The sequence below is a fragment of the Balaenoptera borealis genome, assembly GCF_965194805.1.
Source record: "Balaenoptera borealis genome assembly, chromosome: 11".
NCBI lineage: Eukaryota > Metazoa > Chordata > Mammalia > Artiodactyla > Balaenopteridae > Balaenoptera > Balaenoptera borealis.
Window position 1 is genome coordinate 47511553 of NC_138868.1, and position 19455 is coordinate 47531007.

At 49.1% G+C, this 19455-nt stretch overlaps 2 protein-coding genes across 12 annotated transcripts; one reads left to right on the plus strand and one right to left on the minus strand.

Moving 5' to 3' along the window:
* The first annotated feature begins 418 nt into the window (after nucleotides 1–418).
* Nucleotides 419–9708, plus strand: LOC309605536 (uncharacterized protein C11orf16). Of its 3 annotated transcripts, none has more exons than XM_082341600.1 (7): nucleotides 419–476; nucleotides 1141–1325; nucleotides 2581–2737; nucleotides 4335–4569; nucleotides 5207–5863; nucleotides 8361–8582; nucleotides 9321–9708. In XM_082341600.1, exons 2-6 carry the CDS (start codon nucleotides 1159–1161, stop codon nucleotides 8546–8548), a joined length of 1404 nt encoding a protein of 467 aa, XP_082197726.1. In that variant the 5' UTR covers nucleotides 419–476; nucleotides 1141–1158; the 3' UTR covers nucleotides 8549–8582; nucleotides 9321–9708. The 3 variants fall into 3 exon arrangements, 2 of the variants coding, with proteins under 2 accessions (XP_082197726.1, XP_082197725.1); XR_014231411.1 differs by having other exon boundaries at nucleotides 446–664; nucleotides 5207–5819; XM_082341599.1 differs by having other exon boundaries at nucleotides 451–664.
* On the minus strand, nucleotides 9709–17962 carry AKIP1 (A-kinase interacting protein 1). 9 transcript variants are annotated; one of them, XM_082341647.1, is made up of 6 exons: nucleotides 17777–17962; nucleotides 17242–17582; nucleotides 16795–16875; nucleotides 14361–14465; nucleotides 11527–11581; nucleotides 9709–10149 (listed from the first exon to the last, which is right to left on the minus strand). In XM_082341647.1, the coding sequence occupies exons 1-6, from the start codon at nucleotides 17855–17857 to the stop codon at nucleotides 10006–10008; spliced, it is 807 nt and encodes a 268-aa protein (XP_082197773.1). In that variant the 5' UTR covers nucleotides 17858–17962; the 3' UTR covers nucleotides 9709–10005. The 9 variants fall into 9 exon arrangements, 8 of the variants coding, with proteins under 8 accessions (XP_082197773.1, XP_082197775.1, XP_082197779.1 ...); XM_082341649.1 differs by having other exon boundaries at nucleotides 17791–17928; XM_082341652.1 differs by lacking the exon at nucleotides 17777–17962 and adding an exon at nucleotides 12961–13032 and having other exon boundaries at nucleotides 9919–10149; nucleotides 17355–17770.
* Between the last annotated feature and the right edge of the window lie 1493 nt (nucleotides 17963–19455).

Below are 19455 nucleotides of genomic sequence, written 5' to 3' on the forward strand. Positions count from 1 at the left end.
AAACATGCCCACACTTTGGGTTATTTTTTTTTTTTAAAACTAAAGACAAATTCTATCTGAGTCCTTAGGCCAACCAGTGGTTCCCTCCACTCCAGCCTCCTGCCCGAACCGGGTGAAGGCAGGTCAATAGCCTTGAGTCCCTGTGGGACCAGCTCCCTCCCGCACGAGACTCTCCTGGGATCCGTGAGGTCTGCGTACCGTGACGGACTCTTCTGGCAGAGGGGAAGCCCGAGCTTTTGGGGAATTGAGGTCGCACTGGCCTTTCCCGCCAGCACCCCCCCCCCCCAGAAAGGCGGAGAACTACCCGCTACCCTTTCGCCCCGCGCATGCGGCCCAAGGCCCCAGCCCCCTCTCTGCACATGCTCAGTACACTCCCTCGGCCCAGCTGGCTCGCATCCATGGCAACCTGCTAGGCAACCAGGAGTCAGTTGGTCTGAGGTCGTGAACTCCAACCGTTGGAAGGGGCTGCGGCTGAGGTGGAGTTTGAGGCTGTGATAAGTCCCCTTGGGGTCAGAACTGCGGACTTGGGCAGGAGCAGACTCAGCAGGGCCGTGGTGGGCTGGGCCAGCGGAGTGGGCTCTCGGGCCCTGGGTGGCAGCTGTCGCCTCTGAGCACGTCTACGGAGGCCACAGCCCTGGGCTCTGAGCTCGGTCTAGTCCCGCAGGTGACTGGGTTAGGAGGGAAGTCTGTGGCTTGGGTTAGGGGTCAGTTTGTCACCAGGACTAGGATTTGCGAAGGGACGTGTGGTCTTACCCCCGAAGTCGCTACAACTGGGGTGGAGATGGGGGGAAAAAAGCTAACGTATGTGGAGCTACTTAAATATGCCAGGTGCTTTCCACATCTCATCTCCTGGGCGGTAACTGAAGCACCGAGGTGAAGTGAGCACGCAGCCAGCAGGCTGTGAAGGATTTACTACAGATAAATCCTTCTCTGAAATCCCAGCTCTTGCTCTTTCAACCCCTCCCCTATTTCCTGAGCTGAGCCTCCCCGGACAGGTGATTCTGGGGACACCCTGCGCGTCGGTGGGACCGGGTGCGGCCGCAGAGAGGCCGCAAACCGCAGAGCTGAGCCCAGCCCCGGCCAGCCGCCCTCCCCTGGGCTGTGGGCTGCAACTCCGATAACAGTGCCGCTTGTTCTCAGGTGTTTTCTCCCAGGGCCATGGACTCCTCCGCAGGGCCTGGGATGCCTTTGCCCAAATACTGCAGCGTGGCCACAACCCTGAAGGCCCCTGCCTGGGCCGGCACTGCTCCTCCCTGGGACTTCTCCTTCGCCTGCCCTCTCGCCTCCCAAGCACCCTGGCTCACCTGGCAGAACCCCCTCACCAGGTATCGATCTCGGCTTCCTTTTTCCTCTCTGTTCCTGGTTCTAGATGGTGGGAGAGACGGCCCAGGAGGGAGAGAGCTTGCTTCCTGGGAAGGCCGAAAGGGTTCTTTACCGTGTGGGCTCTGAGTTGCTTGGGGTTTAATATTCCCCTAGTCTAAACTGCACTCCCAGTGACATCAAGGGTTGACCTGGCTTTCATCCCACCTTTTAGCGGAGTGGCAGATGTCAGAGTTGGCATGTGTGAGGGAAGGCAGTCAGGCATCATCAGTTATAAAACTTCTAGCTCATTTTACCATCACCTCTGAGACTTGCCGTGGGACTACATGAGAAATTAGGGTTTCTGCTACCAACCGCTAAGGTGAGGTCTCCAGGTCCCTCCTCAAGTTCCCTCAGTGTCCCTCAGTTATCCTGGCTTTTTGTGAATGGAATCCTTAGTTGGCTGTCTACAGTGTGAATACAAGAGGGGAAAGGAACCTCAGCCTATAAGCACATACAAGTTGTGCAAGTCCCAGGGATTCACGTCCATGCTATTCAAGTCAGTCTGCCCAGGTTAGAGACATGCCAGCCTGAACCCTTTAGCCCCTTTCTTGATTCGCCTGTGTGGACCATCTCATTCAAAGCCTGAGTTAAGCATCCCTGTATCCAGGCTCGCCCACAAAGTAAACAGTTTTTTTTTCAGAAACCCAAACCCTGACTCAACAATTCCCTACAGCTTGGTCCTGTCCACAAAATTTCCCAGAACTAGTTGCTCCTTTTTTCTGTCTCACAGCCTCTTAGCTCCTCCGTGCTTCCCGTGCTCAAACACCCCCTCCTCTCTCATTACCCCACAGTGCTCAGCCTTCTTGCAGTTTTGCTCCTTTGGCATCACCATCCAAGCCTCCACGCCTCCTCGTGGAATCCCACACACCGCCTCAGGATTTCCCTTCCTGGAAGTCTTTCCTGGCCTGCTGTCTAGTCTCAGACCAGCACTCATAACCAGAATATATAAAGGCTAATCCCACCCTGATTACCTTGAAACAATTCCCAATCCTCAAACGATGGTTCCCTTCACTCTCCTCTCCTTCTGCCCCTTCCAGTAGTTTACCTTATCTTACTGGAAGTCACAGATTGCCACTCTTTACATGGATTTCTGTTCCATATTGCCTTATATGTCATGCACACACCATGGCGCTGCTCAGATCTAACTCTGAAACGTGTTTCTTGATGGTTTTAGGGCTTGGTTTTCTCTACTCCCTAATTCCATTTGCTTTTTCCCAGATATGCATCTTATGACCCGTGTTTCCACATTGCTGACCCAGCATGGCAGGGGCCTGGCTGGCTGGGAAGAGGTGGAGATGCTGCGGACGCATGGGTCCTGGCAAGAAGGGAAGCAGGTGGCTTTTATTACAGGGCTCAGATAAAGGCTGCTCCCGAGGCAAGTCCGTAAGTCCCAACATCTCCCCATATGCTCCTCTGGGTGGCCCTGCCATACCTGATATGCCTCAGCTGTGTGTGCCCAGCAGTTCAGTTTCTTGGATAAGCACAGATCTTCCATGGGCAGGATGCAGAAGTGAAAACGTAATGTCAGTGATGCATTAATTTCCTAGGGCTGGGTAACAAAGTGGCACAAGCTGAGTGGCTTAAACAATAGAAATTGTCTCTCGGTTCTGGGGACTGGCAGTCCAGGTGTTGGCAGGGTTGGTGATTCTGAGGGCTGCGAGGGAGAATCTGTTCCATGTGCCTTTCCTAACTTCTGGTGGTTTGCTGGCAATCTTTGGTGTTCCTTGGCTTGTAGAAGCATCCCCCTGATCTTGGCCTTCATATTCACATGCTGTTCTCCCTGGGTGCATGTTCGTGTTCAAATTTCCCCTTTTTGTAAGGACACCAGTCATTGGATTAGGGGCCCACCCTACTCAGCCGTACTCAGTGTGACTTTGTCTTAAGTCGTTACATCTGCAATGACCCTATTCCCAAATAAGTTCACGTTCTGAGGTACTAGGGGCTAGGACATCAACATATGAATTTGGTGGGGAAACTATTCAATCCATAACAGTGAAGAAAATATACAGTAAAAGCACTTTGTTCAGGTAAATTCAGTGTGTCAAATTATGGGCGCCAGCCTAAGGGAAAGAGGAGCAAAACGTGTGTACCTCATGTAAGCCTGTGTCCCTCCACACAGGAGCATGGTACCCGCATGCTGGGGCCAGGCCTGGGCTTTACTTTGGTGGCTACTTGCTTCTTTGGGATTTTCTCTTCCCACAAAGAGTCAGACTTTGTGAATGTGGATCCATAGAGGGAAACAAGTGTGATATCTAAAAATATATATAAGTTATAGAATTTCCAATCAAAAGTCATTTTGTCATTTTCAAGTAACTAATATGTAATTTCATATGAAATATTAACAGGGTTTTGCTCAAATATAGATCCTGTCTAGTGGTTTGATAAATGTCAATTTGTAAGCTTGTTCTTTTAATTAGCTTAGTACTTCTCCTGCCCTCTCTGCCAGGCTGCTCATTTGCTTCCTTTGCCCAGCCTCCCCTCATGGACGTAATGGCAGTGCAGAGGGCTGCTTCAACAGCCCCAGCCTGTCCTCGCCCGAGAGGGCCTGTGGATGATACCCCACCCCTGGCTGGCCGTGGACACAGGGACAACACTTCCTGGGAGTGCTGGGAGGAGGGGGTGTGCTTGGGGAAAGATCCAGGGGACCCAGGTTACTCCTGTGAATTGCAGGCCAAATATAAAGATAGGAGAAAAACAAAACAGGAAAAGGAAGAGCACGGGACAGGAAAGGCAAGAAGTGATAAACAAGAGTTGCCACGGCAAGAAGCAGAGGGAAGAGCATCTGCCGCACAGCCGGCCTGTCTCTGCCCTAATGGGCTCCCGGGCAGCACCTGGCCCGGCCCCTTCCCTAACTGGGCCTTGCCGCACGGGAGGGAGACCCGGGGCCTGGCCCCAGGCGTTGTAGGGAACCTGGTGCTCCCTGTAGTACTTCCTAATGCCAGCTCTTATTCTGAGTGTTTTCTTTCCCACAGCTGGAGAGGCAGGGAGTCCTGCTGGTGGAATTTGAGGCTCCCCTTGTCACATGCCCAGGGCTGCCAGCCCAGCGGCAGAGTGTGGTCTTGGAGGAAGATGTCATTCAGTTCTCGCCATCCGTGGAATACTCACTGCGACTTGGGGACAAGGTGCTGGCACTCTGGGGACCAGACCAACAGCGCTATGGCCCCGGCACCGTTGTTTTGGGCTTGGAGGCAAGAGACCCCCAGAGAGGTAAGGGAGCTGCTCTGGCCTCCCAGTCCCCAGGAGCCAGGCTGGTGATCAGGCTGAGGAGAGAGCAAAGGGTGTCTCTCCAGCTTAGGGGTCTTAGAGGCTTAAAAAATCCTTACCCTTTCACTTGCAGCTTTGTCCTGAGGGTGGCCACACATAGACAAATCATATTTTTCAGATTATAAAATATTCTTTATCAGGGCAAAATAGCCCAAGGCTACTATGTCTATGTTGGTTACTTAACCTATGGTGTGGTGAGGTTATCCTGGGTCACACCAGTACTCATGACTGGTCCCCCACCAAGTCGTCCAGGGACTAGGACAGTCCCCTTGTGCAAGGCTAGCCAGTCAGCATCGTTGTGTTCAGAGAAGCGACAGAAGGAGGTTTCTCCTTCCCTTCCCCCACCTGAGGATGCAGCTTGGTTTTGACGTGAAAACCAAGACATGGCAGCACAGGAAGGGGTGGTAAACATGGGGCAGGCGAGGAATGTCCCTGGCAGGCTCTCCAGGGAGAGGTGCGCACGGGCAGAAGCAGAGCAGAGGGGCTGTGATGAGGCTTTGCTTCTGGGGAGAGGAGAACCCTTATCCCATGATATGGAAGAGGCGGCTGTAACAAAATGGTGACCTTTTCTGTTATGTAGCATCCAAAGAAGAAGAAATTACTGTTCACTTCTGGAATGGCAGGACAGCCCCTGTGCCGCTTGGAGGGGTCAGGTGGGTGCCCCCAGCCGTCTGGAAGAAGGCTGTGGACAGGCTGCACAAGCCTTTCACCACGGAGCACCCCAGGCCCCTCCTCTGGGCCCCTTGCTGCTCTCTGGTGGGGCCGGTCGCTGGATGTGTCACCGGCGGGCTTCCTCTGAGCACTCCGTTCCTGTGCCCTCCGTGCCACCCGCATGCCTGCTGCCAGCTGATGGGCCAGGGCTGCCTCTGCTGCTGCCCCTTGGCCGGACCCACCTGGTGGCCTCTAACCATAACCTCAGGGGTCACAGCCAGAGAGCATCTACAGGCGGAGCTGAAGCCCACGGCACAGCTTTTGCCCCTTGAGGATCCTGAGGAGGAAGAAGCAGCAGTGCAGGCTCCCATGGCTGTTTCTTCCTCCTCTACCTCCTCTTCTTCTGAAGAAGAGGATCTGGAGAACAAGCTGGAGATGGGCCTTCCCCAGAGGCTGCTGGTGGACAGCACAGGCAACACGGCCCCCATCCTTCTTGAGGAGTCTCCAAGGAGGCAGGGTGGCCTCTGCCAGCCGGAATGGAGGTACTGGAGGAGAAACGGGTCTGAGCCGCATCCCAGGAAGCCAGGTAGACCTTTTCCTAAGGCAGGGGTGAGGCCCCCCCGCTCCCTTCCCTCCCAGGTGTCTCTCAGGAATCTGATGCACATGTCCGCTGTGCTGGGATTGGAAGTAACACTTGGTCATGTCGAAGGGGGGGCTGTGATAAGACGGAAACATGGGCTTTATTGATTAAATGGAAACCTAACAAGAAAGGATGGGCTGATCTTTGTGCTAAGCTTTGCATCCCTGTTTGACAACTGTCTTTTCTTTCTTCACTAGTCTCTACTGGCAGGACTCTGCCACTGTCCATTTCTACCCTCCCCTCCCTCGTTTTCCTTGGAGGCGTTGATTTTTCTCTAGATGTATAGTCAGAATGCCTCCAGGTGTTGATTGGAGTCTTTCAGTGCCCTGAGAAGCTCAGAAACAGGTCTTTAAACACTGGCCATTGGACCCTACTCTCCAGATGGGCCCCTTAGGAAGTCAGAGCGGGAGGAACCAGGCACAGCCTTATGCGTCTCACTCTACCACTGAGAGGGGAGGCAGTGTCATTGTCATTGGCAACTTGCAGCCATCCCCAAACTTCTCTACCCAAGCAACATGCCCTTGTAGGTTTAGAGCAGTGTATCATTGATATGCCTCATGCCGTGCTATCTAAATTCCCAGTGGGGCCCAGAAAGAGCAGATGCCTAAGGCAGCTGGCAGAGCTTTGTGAAGGAGGTGACTTGGATAAGCCAGCCCTAGACTAGATTCTTGGGGCCCTGCGCTGACAATTCAACCTTCAGTGAACTAAATGAACATTCACTCTGGGGCAGGGAGACTCCTCAGAATACCACCGCCAAGGGCATAAGGATCTGTAGGCACTGCCCACACTGGGACTCTTTGTGGGTCCCCATTGGAAGCCATTGCCCTATTTTCAGGACAGCTGCTCAACCAGAAGGACCTCTCAGCCCACGAGGATTTTAATCTTACGCCAGGAGTAAGGCCTTTATTAGTCTTCAGTTCCAGGAGGCTGAGAAATTGTTTCTACACTGAGAAACTTTCTTGGGGGACTCCTCTGGACCCCTGGGCTTTGGAGTGGGCAGGGATGGATGTGTTGGCTGCTGTTGTATTTTAGATGAGGGTTCCTTCCTTGGCTTTCGAGGTGTGCGATCTTTCCCCCACCTCTGAGAGGGAAATAAGTAGAGGGATGAGAATCTATAGCTATGACCAGCTGGGCTCTTCCTCCCCTCCCTGAGAGGACACCTTGTATTGAAAATATAAAGGTGGGAGCAGGGATAGGTGTTCCTGGGCCTCTTTCCTTGCAGTGAAAGGCCTTGGCAGAAGCTGCTTGGAAGCAGCTGTTTCTACACGGTATGCCCTCCAACAAGTGATGATATAAAGAAAATGGTGCCAAAGTCTAGAGTTTTCAAGGTAAATTCTCCATAGCTTCCACTGCCCTCCTGCTTCAGCACAGACTGGAGAAAGAAAAGCTGTATCTCTCCAACAGGGAGGAGTCTCTGGGGCAGCAACTGAGGTGGCACGAGACCCAGTCTCAGGGTGAGGAATGCCAGTGGGGTAACCAGAAGGCCGTGGCGGTCAGACCTGCCTCAGGCTCCAGGCCTGCATTCCCATGCCTGTGCCTGCTCCATGGCGTTCTATCCAGACTGGTTCTAAACCTGACTGAGGCCAAACAAATCTCCCCTGGCCCCAAGCATACACCGCTCTTATCGCCACTACCCAGGCACCCACACCTACATTCAGCCTCTCTCCCCGCATCACCATATTTAAACAGATCCACTCTAAAGTTCCCCCCGCACCCAAATACATTATAATAATTGGCTATAACGAGAAATATAGTATCTTCAGGTACTTGGCCTGGCTTTCCTCTAGGTACTGGATCATTTGTTATGCTCTGGGCAAAGGTTAATTCTTGGAGCTGAACCATGAGAATCAGTGAGCCTGCCCTCTGCCAGGTCCTACCTCTGCACCCAAAGCTATGGAGAGTATGCCTGCATGGGGCGTGGAGAAAGGGGCATCTCCAGCCCCCATCCCAGATGGAGTGCTGCACGCCACACTAACTAGCGAGGTGAACTGGTGAGGTGAAGCGTGTAAAACGACGTGTGTGCCTGGGCTAGAAACAATGGCAAATACCAGAGCTTTTCTTCTCTCCCCTCCAGATCTTGTATCCTTTTAAGGAAATGTGCCGCTTTGCTTCTCCTAACTGTGCTTGATTGCCATCAAGTACTGATGCTTCACAGTCTGGTCTGAGGCTCTACCTCTTAAGAATCCCCTTGTATGGGTCCTCCGCCCTCCAAACTTTTTGCTCCTTTTAGTTACAGGCAGTGAGGTTACTGTCTGAGACTAACCTAACAATCCTAGAGGGCCAGGATTCATGCCAGCAGTCATGCTGCTCTCCACCCTCGCTTATGACTGAAACAGGGTTCAGAAAGTTAAGGGATTCTGTGATCCTTGATACAGTTCTACACAAGTCAAGTCTAATCCCATCAAAATGGTGGCATATTCAACTAACTGAATTTTGGGTTTAGGAACAAGACTTTGCAACATCGGGAAAGAGGAGAAGGGCAACAAACAACAGACAGTGAAAACTGCAGCAGTGGGGAGTCCCAGGGAGCTGGTCCTGGAAGCCACTGGCCTGAAGCCACTACAGATCCTGCCAGAGGAAGCTGAACACAAAAAACTGAGTCGGGGTACTGCGGCACATCAGGGGGACTAGAATTACCCCTAAACTAAAAGCTCCAAGGATCTAGGTAAAGCAGATGGCTGGGAAGGGGCTTCTGAAGGACTCCTTCCATGGTTCTTTGACCTTTTGGGGTCACACCACTTTTGAGAATGATAAAACCTATGGCCCCTCTTCCCAGAAAAATGCACACACCCACAATTTTGCATATGATTTCAGAAGGCTTACAGAACCCATGAATTTCATCACTAGGGGTGCAAGGATCCCCAGTTAAGTGACCCCTCTACCCTATGGTGGTGGGCATGGGCCTGCTTTACTAGGCCCTCGGTCCGTGAGAGTCTTGTCTTTGCTAGGAATGCGAATACAGCTCTACTTAAACCTTTGTATTCTTTTTTTTTTTTTTTTGATGTGGACCATTTTTAAAGTCTTTTATTGAATTTGTTGCAATACTGCTTCTGTTTTATGTTTTTTTGGTGTTTTGGCTGTGAGGCATGTGGGATCTTAGCTCCCCGACCAGGGATAGAACCCGCACCCCCTGCATTGGAAGGTGAAGTCTTAACCACTGGACCGCCAGGGAAGTCCCCAAGCCTTTGTTTTCATCATATAAAATACTGGCCTTTTTTCTGAGGAAAGACATGTTCAAAATGAGGTGACTCCCTAGGCAACTAAACTGAGAGATGCAACAATCCTGTTGGTGTGGTAGCTTAAAGATGTTTAGGACACATCAATGACTTTGTAATTTTAAGGATCGAAAGTCACTGATTTTAAAGTCACCATAAGACTCTCAGGATTTTTTTTTCTCTTGTAGGAAGCTGAAGAGTAGATACCTGAGGAGGAGTTAGTTACAAAGTGGCTGACACAAGGCCTTCTTCTACGGAAATGGTACAGTGCAGGCCACAGGTGATAGTCTGATAAGCAGCAGCATCTTCACCCCAGGAAGACATCCCTGCAGATGAGTGGCAGGAAGGCACCTGTCCTAAGGGCACAGGAGTGTGGCGGCCCTGGCAAGGGCTCCCTGCCAGGGGCCTGGTGCGATCTGCTTGAGGATGCCTCTTCCACAGAAGCTACAGAACATGGTTGGCCTGCTTTGGGCAAATGTGTCCACAGCCTCTCTGCCATCTTTTCATAAAGCCTCAGTTGTACATGAGCAACATTTTGTTTGACTTCTTAACGCCAATAAAAAGGAATTCTCTTCATTTCCAAATTTCTTACTTTATTATCATAATTAACCTTTACTTGGAAAGCAAGCAGTAAAAACTATTCAGACAGCATCATTACATTATTACTTCAGGCAGAAGAGGGTGAGGGGACTTTCAGGTTAAAATAGGCACTGAAAGAGACAAACTCCAGTTCCTAGGAAGGCTCACCCTCTACAGTCAGTCAGCATTAAAAGCAGGATTAATGTGTAAATTTTAAGAGGACATATGGTAACTTTATTCTTCTTGATACTTAAAAAACAAACAAAAAAAAGGTGATGTCTGTGATGGTCAACATCATATGAGGAAGACCAAGTCCACACTTTGTCCTGAATCAACTGCTACCACGTGAGTCTTCTTGGTCAAGTCATTTACACCCACAGTGACGGAATAGGTCCCTGGATATACTTCTATGTAGAGGTCCTTAGAGATGTCCTCAGCCTGGAAGGAAAAGTGGATATTAGCAGTTTAGAGATTTTATGTCCCAGTGCCGTCAGGGCACCTCCACCCGGCTCCCTCTGTGTGTGATGGAGTGAGGTGCTAACGTGGTAGATGGAGGTTCTGCTTTCAAGGCTTGGCTTGGCAACGTAATAGGACTGCCATTTAGGCCAGTCTCAGCCTCTCCTTATGCTTGTTTCCTTATTTCTAAAATTAGCTCACAAATAAGCATGTATGTGAAAACACTAAATTGTTATAGGAACATGAAGGATCATAAAAGGAACACTCTGGTTGGAGTAGAAAGGTTAAGAATCAGGTAGAGGGAAAGGCTAATGACGATTGCTTTGGGGCTCAAAAGTAGGCAGTGGCACTTGTTATCACAGATCAGCAGTAATGGCAAGGCGCTGTGGGATAATGAGAAGTATTCTTTTTAACTGTGCTTTGCTAAATTCATTATTAGGAGGATGAAACATTTCCTAAAGCTGAGAACACTATGAGTAGATTCCACTTTGTCATGCAGAAAGTCAGCTGGCTGGCTAAAGCCCTCCCTTGGAGACCGGTTCTCCTATACAGATGGTCCCCGACTTACAATGGTCAGACTTATGGTTTTTCGATTTTATGATAGTGTGAAAGTGATATGCATTCAGTAGAAACCGTACTTCAAATTTTGAATTCTGATCTTTTCCCGGGCTGGCGATGTGCACCACAATACTCTCTCGTGATACTGGGCAGCGGCAGTGAGCGATCTCCCAGTCAGCCACGAGGATCACGAGGGTAAACAACTGATACACTTATAACCATCCTGCACCCATACAACCAGTCTGTTTTTCACTTTCAGTACAGCATTCAATACATTATCAATACATGAACTATTCAAAACTTTATTATAAAGTAGGTTTTGTGTCAGATGATTTTGCCCAACTGCAGGGTATGTAAGTGTTCTGAGCACGTTTAAGGTAGGCTAGGCTAAGCTATGACGTTCAGTAGGTTAGGTGTATTAAATGCACTTTTAGACTTCCCTGGTGGCGCAGTGGTTAAGAATCCGGCTGCCAGTGTCGGGGACACGGGTTCGATCCCTGGTCCAGGAAGATCCCACATGCCTCGGAGCAACTAAGCCTGTGCACCACAACTACTGAGCCTGCGCTCTAGAGCCCGTGAGCCACAACTACTGAGCCCGTGTGCCTAGAGCCCGTGCTCTGCAACAAGAGAAGCCACCACAATAAGAAGCCCACACACCGCAACAAAGAGTAGCCCCCGCTCGCTGCAACTAGAGAAAGCCCGCGTGCAGCAACGAAGACCCAACATAGCCAAAAATAAATAAATAAAAATTTAAAAATAAAAAAATAAATGCACTTTCAATTTATGATATTTTCAACTTACAATGGGTTTATCGGGACGTAAGTCAAAGAAGATTGATACTGCAACACACTGGAAGCTGGAGTTAATGGAAAGATTTATGTTTAGAGCTGAGCTGAGCACAAGCCATCCTCCAAGGACAGACTTCATGCCTGGCTGGGAAGTGGTCATGGCAGATGTGCAGGCAGAGGAAGGGTCTCAGCTCAAATGGCCAAAGAGCAAAGTCACAAACCAGAAAAGAGCCTGTAATTAAGAGCCAGAGCGCCTATCCCACAACTGGGAGACCACTACAATGCTTACTCAATGCTCAGAAGGAGCCACAGGCAGAAGCTGTCATTTCTACATCACCCCTGGGGGCGGGGGGCAGGTGGACCAAACTACTGGCCAGTAAATTCTGCTAGGAGGAATAAATGATAATATTTATACTTTTATGAAACTTCCTCTCTTTCCATCTTGCAAATAGATTTGAAGCCAAGGTTTTCCGAAGCTGCTTTATGCTATATCCTTTCATGCCCAGTTACTGCAAAATTGGAGGCTTATCATCATTTAACTGACGTGAATGTGTATGACAATGCCACAACTATTTACTGGTCATCAACTATGAAAATAAACAAAAGGAGGTTTCAGAAAATACAGCTTTATCAGAATTGCAGAAAGCCAAGGATGCTTCAATTGTCTGCATAAAAGGGGCAAGATTGGCATCTGTGATTCCAACACTGTGAACATCAGGAAGATTAGCATTACCAAAATACAGTAAGTATTGGAGGCATCTAAGCCTAACAACTTGTACTAAAAGCAGAATAGTCTTAGTTGCTACTAACTCTAGTATATTCTGAATCCTGGCTAGTAGCACACTGTATACAAACAAAAATTAAGCAAACTATTGCAGCAACACACCAGAGTTCCATTCCTCAGAATTCCAGCCCTTCCAAGTTCCAAAAGATTCCCTGGGTTCATGAACTAATGAGTATTTTATCCTAAAAACATCACTGTATGTTTTCACAGAGAAACATTTGCGGAAAATAGGAACAAATCTCTTCAAATGTTTTGGAACCTGATCTAACCAAATGTATACGCTGCAGAATTTCAGCGATGGTTTTCACTTTGTAAGCAGGAGGGTCAGGCCCCTCCTGCTGCTTGAACAGATGGTGGAATTCCAACAGGACCCAGTGCCAGCCCAGCTGAGCTGTAGGAATGGAGATATGAATACTTTGCATTCTTTCCAACCGCAACTATGAGTTCAGGCACAAAGAGTATCCCTGAAATTTCAAGTGAAGGAAGGATACCAAGAAAACATAATTTTACACTGAACTAAAATGTTGTACACTGTCCCCAAGGGTAAAAATATCCCAACTTAAAAATACTATAGATCCAGTACAAAGAACCCGATAGTAACCAGATCAGTTCATGGAATTGCAGTGGTGGTGGAGCCCAGTACCCTAGAAGCTCTGTACTCACAGGCTGGGATGCCTCTAGGGCACACTCTGATGCCTGACGGATGCCTCCGACACCAAGGGGGGTGTCTTGTCTCTGAAGAGTAGGTAGAAACATTGATTAGGGCCCAAACTTTGACTTCTGGATGGTAGAGAGAAAATTTTTCCTACTTAATTAGGAACTAACAATTGTTCTGTCAGTGTTTTCCAAGTTGTCACCTAAGTTCTTAAGGCTTTTAGTGAATTCTGTGAAGTATTTTTAGTCAGATGTTTACCATGATTACCTTTTATCCTTACATGGGCTTTGGACTCAGATAGACCTGAGTTTGAATCCTATCTCTGTCATTTACTGAGAGGGACAGATTAATTTCTCTAAGCCTTGGTTTCCTAGTCCATAGCTTCGGGATACTACACTGTAAGGAAGATCTAAAGTGCAAAAGTGATTGACATTTAACAGGCTTTCAGAAAATAGAATTCTCTTCCAAGGTTCTCCCAGCAGTGGGAGGGGCTGAACTGAGAAAGTCAATTTCCCTTAGATGCACCAATTTACGTTTTATAGGAAGGGATGGGAGGGATACGAATGACTCTTGCCCACATGTAACTCCCTTAGGGTCAAGCACTCTTAAGAGGGCCTAGGCCAGGCCATCAGAGGAAGCCCAGGATCCAGGCTCTGGTGCTACCCCTTGTACCCCAGGCCAGGGAAACAGAATGGCTCACATCCCTGCAGCCACCCTCCCATCCCTTCCCTAAACCCACAGGCCAGAGAAGTCAGGAATCCAACCTGTGGATTAGACTCTGAACTTAAGTTTGCTATCTTTGAGTACAACCAGGGGAGCTTAAAAAGAAAAACAAAAGCAAAAAAACCCCTACTCTCCCCAGAAACAATAACAAAGGACTCCTGTTGAATCAGTTCAACAAGTAGAGTCTTTGGCTTCCCAGAGTGACATGTGGTAAAATACAGGTAATCTGCAGTGAGAGGCCTGTAATTGTTATCTTTAGGAAAAGCATTTTGTTAAAAGAAACCCCCTCCTTGCATTTCTTTTTTTAAAATTACCAAAGACATGATACTTATCACTACCTTAGAGTGAAATATGTGATTATTAAAAATCTCTTTCATATCCCTAGATGTAGAAGAGGATATTTGAAGCGCTTTTCGTTAAGCCTGTCCACGAATCCCTTGGCCCAGGACTGCAGGTTCAACTGAAGATCCGACAATGGCATCAATCTCATATTTTGGACAAAAACTCCTATTTCATGTTCATTGCTGTAAGTTCTCTAAGGCTGGGAGGTGATACATTTCCGTTGAGCGCTGTAATGCTGAGTCACCCAGGCATCCAATAATACAATCCAGCAGGAGCTCCAAGATGTAGGGCCTCCTATCTTGGGAAGCTGAGGGCACAGCACAGCACAGCTGAGGATACATACCTGACCATTCCCAGTGTCCGAGCACAAGTGCAGCTTCGACTTCCCTCTGTGATAACGATAGACGTGGGTTGCCCCTCCTTCCTCTGGCACAGATGAATAATATTTCTAGAGAAGTAATGTGAAAGATGTTGGGTAACCAAATAGATTGGTCAAATTTTCAAAAAACTCCTTGTTACTTGGGCAAAGTATGGTTAAGGAGGGAGGCAAGAGAGCAAAGGTAAATTACCTGCCCTCTTGAGAGGCCTCTGAAGTCATATAACAAATCTTAGCCCGTGTAAAGTGGCTGCAGAGAAGGAAACTGCACTTGGCCTTACTTTGCTGCCATCTGCTGCCTCTGTAGGGCAAGAACTCCGGCAACTCAAGCTGGGTAGGACCATGCTCTCTGCCAGGTTAAATAATTTTCACAACATCCTCACCCCGAGGTCAAATACACAAGCCCTTTCATCTCCTCTCATGACAAGTTCTGACAAACAGGTCTGTGTTTACTAAGTCTCAGACAAGGAGAAGAGAAGAGAGAGGTGCATCTCCTTGAGATTTAGAAATACAACAGGAAATGTAACATAAACCCAACAGCTATGCAGCCATTCTCCCTATGCAAAGAAGGGGAGGGAGAAGCCTCCGATTTAAGCAAAAATAATCCAAAGGATGAGAATGCAGTTTTTTTCTTGTCTACTTCCTTCCTCCCCCTCAAAGTTAACCTTAGACTTGCCCCTGATTGTGACTAATGATGAGGACAACATAAGCCTGCTTGTTTTGAACAAAGGGTGGGGACAATGTTTAAGGCAAGAGACCAAAAGAATGAGAAGCTGCGGAAAGCACGTCAGGACATGACTCTAATGATGTAATTTAGGGGATGCTTCAAAATTTTGAAAGCAAACTCAGAACACTGTTCTTAATTCTATTTCTAGAAAGCTGAGGGGTTCTAAGCCTCCATTCCTTAATGGAGATTTGAACTAGAGCATGAACTGAAAACCAAAATGAAGAACACCAATTTACCAAACCTCAAACCAAAGACAAATATTATTCCTTTTACTGAACCATGAACCAAAGTGTTTAACTTGATCACTTTACAGTAGAGCCAAAGTTATGGATTTTTCTAAAACCATTTAACAAAATAAGAACATAAAAATACTCTCTGAACCATATCTCACTGGTTGGAATCCTATTCTTGGAGTCACAAGGATTTTAAAAAAGATGTAGAAATATTAGAGATTTTTTGAATCTTAATATTCATTATGAAATTGAAAAGCAGGACAGAAACAAGGTATTCTCTTCCTTCTGCCATGCAGACCAAGCACCCTTACAACCACGTAAGAATCATAAAATGTTAAGGCTGGAAGAGACCACAGAGTCTGTTTTAATTCCTAGAAGACAGAGAGTACCTTCCATGCAGGTGATTTTCTTGAATGTTGGCTGCCTGCCTTCAACATTCCCTCAAAATACTTAAAGACGACCTTAGTGTATGGTTTTGAGAAGAGCGCCTTTAAAACCTTTGTTCACTCACTTCAATGAATGGGACCAAAAATCTCACATAAGTCCCCTGTGCTACAGTTTATGACAATTTTCTGGTGTTCATCTCTCAGTGGAAACCAAAGAAGCAGACTATAAGGGCTGGAAAGGACTTGAAACATCGTCATTTTACCATGTGGGAAGGTAAGGCTGAGAGAGACTAACTAGCCTAAGGCATTATAGCCAGGAAGTGGCAGAACACAGGTCTGATTCCTGGGAGGCTGCTCCTGCCATTAAGCCACACTACCTCTGATGAGGGCACTGCATCTGTGCCACATAACCACCTCTGTGGCCAACAAGTGATATGGACCCAAAGGGGCATACTTAAAAACTACATTACCAGGGGGACTTCCCTGGTGGCCAGTGGTTAAGACTCCGTGCTTCCAATGCAGGGGGTGCAAGTTGGTTGGGGAACTAGGATCCCACATGCTGTGTGGCCACACACACACACACACAAAAGCACACTACCTTACCAGGGACTTGGAACAGAGATTAAGATCTAATGGAGGGATTTTGTTTCAGTTTTTGCTTTGAAAACAGAGAGGCTCGGTTCCAGTTTAGAATGATCTTACTGATTTAAAAAAAAAATTTCAGTTCAAAGTTTTAAAAACCCCTAATATTCGGACTTGTTTTGGAATTCAGCAAATAAGCCCTGCCCTCCGAAACAATAATGAGGGCAGATCTTTTCTGGCTTGTGCATTGCTGAATCCTCGTAACAGTTAAAGTTAGGCATTCAATATTTGTTGAATGAATGCTAACCTGGATTTATCACCTGGTTTAAATCCTTGGCTGATTACAACCTGCCCACGAAGGCAGGGCAGGGTGAACAGGCAGTCTCCAGATTCTCCCTAAATTCCACAAAAATCCACTTTATGATCCATCAGCAGGCAGATCAGGGGCATGACTTTGGCTTACACCAACTTACCCCACACTGACTTGAAGTATAGTCCATGAATTCAGCCATTGTTCTGAAGGAAGCACTGAGGGTTGGGTGTCTTTCTTCTCTCTATTTGAATAAACGTCAAGTCACAGGTGAGATCTGTATTCCCTACTGGAGAAGGAAGTCATTTGGGGAATACCTTCCCTTTTACTTTTTGAAAGGCCTCTGCAAGTTTGTCAGTAAAAGGCTTTTACTGAGAAAGAATTCCAACTCTAAAAGGAATACACAGACATGCAATTTTTCCAGGACAAAGACAGGTTTGTTGGCTTTCCTCTAATATCAAATGATAGCCTGTAAGAATTGTTGTAAAAAGTAACCAACCAGGGCCGAGCACTAGCGGTCTCTAGCGGTATCCTAAAGCTAGCCAATAGGAATCTGTCAAATGTCAAGAGTTTTCAAAAGGCTTTCCGGTTCACTGTCCTGATACTTAACAGCTTCCGCCAAGGACAGGATCCCTCGGGTGCTGCTGTGTGGCGTGCCCTGGTTCTCAGCAAGCCGCTGCTGAGCGAATGGATGGGCTGGTCCCGCAGCACTGGCGCCCTCACCTCTCCTGGGAGAAGGCGATGGGGGCCGGCTGCCGGCCCTCTTTCTCTGTAGGGCCGCTCCCGGGAAATGACCCCCACGCTGCCTGTGGGAAGCTCCACCGAATGCCAGTCCACCGCCCTCCTTTTGGCCCGCTCCAGCACTTCTTGACCCAGCCTAGCCGAGCGTTGCAGGGAACGTCGGTCCACCCCGTTCAGCGCCGCGGCCGCCAAACAGTTCTCCATGTCTCCCTGCGAGGGCACATACAAACACCGGCGGGTTAGCGGGCCTCCGGGACCCCGCTCCAGCTCGGGGTCGAACCCAGGGCCTCGATCTCCCCGGCGACCGCCGCCCCCGGCTCCGCCCAACGCGCTCTCCAGCGGGCTCGGTGTCAGGGGCGAAGGCATGCGCGGAGCCCCTCCATTTCCGCCTCCCCCTCCCTCACTAGGAAGCCCTCACCCAGCCGGCCTCTCAAGGCGCATGCGCTCAGCGCCCGGTCGTCGAGGGGGGGCTGGGCCTGGAGCATCCTGCGCCGGCGCAGCAGGCCATTGGCGATGAGGGGTCGAGGGGCGTGGCGGGGGCGGTGAAGCGCGCGGCCCTCACAGAACAAGCCTACTGTGTCCCGGCCGCCGCTCCTGTGAGCGGGTTGTCGGGCTAACTGCCGGAGCGTAGGGGGCGGGGCGGGGCCTGCCGGCTGGCGGGTCGCGGGAGCCGGAGTCGACCCAGTGGCTGAGGCTGTCTGTCCACGCTGTCGCAGGAGCCCCTGGGCCAGGAGCTGGCCCTTAGAGGTCGTCTCCGCCGCTTAACGCGGAGAACCTGTTGTAAAGTCAGGTGGTCTGTTGGGCTAAGAAATTGTGGGGAGTAAGACGCGTGCCTCCAGGCGCCTATTAATGCCTGGTCTATATTTTAGGATAACGCTACTGTAAAACCTCTTTTGTTTGGGGAGATGACTAGGATAGGCCAAACAGTGCGGCTGCCACAGTGGCGTTTGGAGAAGGGAGTCTGTCTGGCCAGCAGGCTGTGGGCTGTGGGATGTCCGGCCCACAGGGCCAGGGGTGCCTGCGTTGTGAGTAGGGTCTCTCGTAATCCCCTCGCGGTTGCTTCCTCACTCCTCCGGTGAGAAGTATAGACTCACGCTTTTTCTTGGAGGCCGCTTCTCTCGGGGGCGGGGGTTCACCTTTCAAGAATAGTTGCCCCACGTTTAAATAAGGAGTCGTGCGTCTTTACCTTCCATTCCACGCCACCGGTTGTCTGGTAGGAGATACAGGGTCTCATTGTGAATTAGTGACTTCGCTACACCATCCTGGCGCGCAGCGAAGCCTTGTTGCTCAGGAGAGACCACTTTAAGGGACACGAGGAAATCCTCAGTGCTGAGCAGGTCTCCTCAGCAGATGGCTTGATTAGCAGTTCTGAGCTATCAGGTGTGTATGAGGATACTACTACAACCTCCATCTGCACTGTTGCTCATTTCCTGCTTTCCTCTCAGCGGAATTGAATGGAAGTCTTCATTATCCTCGGGATAGTTTTCATTGTAGGAGTTTTCTAAAACTTTTCCTTCAGTAAGTGTTTATCAGGTGCCTCCTCTAGAACATAGTGGTTGTATGCACAGGGTCCCAAATATCCAGTCTGGAGAGCTGAGTTTGAATTCAGACTCTGCCACTTTTTTGCTGTGTGATTCTGGGCAAACAAATTAACTTCTTTGAGCCTCACTTTTCCTCATCTCTATTCTAGAGGATACCAATAGTACCAATCTCCATAGACTGTGAGCTTCTTGAGGACATGGACCATATCTGCCTTGTTTACTGAGTTTAAGAGGCATCTAGTATTTTTTTTTTAAACGTTTCTTTAATTAATTTATATTTATTTTTTTGGCTGTGTTGTGTCTTCGTTTCTGCGCGAGGGCTTTCTCCAGTTGCGGCGAGCGGGGGCCACTCTTCATCGCGGTGCGCGGGCCTCTCTCTGTCGCGGCCTCTCCCGTTGCGGAGCACAGGTTTCAGACGCGCAGGCTCAGTAGTTGTGGCTCACGGGCTTAGTTGCTCCGCGGCATGTGGGATCTTCCCAGACCAGGGCTCGAACCCGTGTCCCCTGCATTGGCAGGCAGATTCTTAACCACTGCGCCACCAG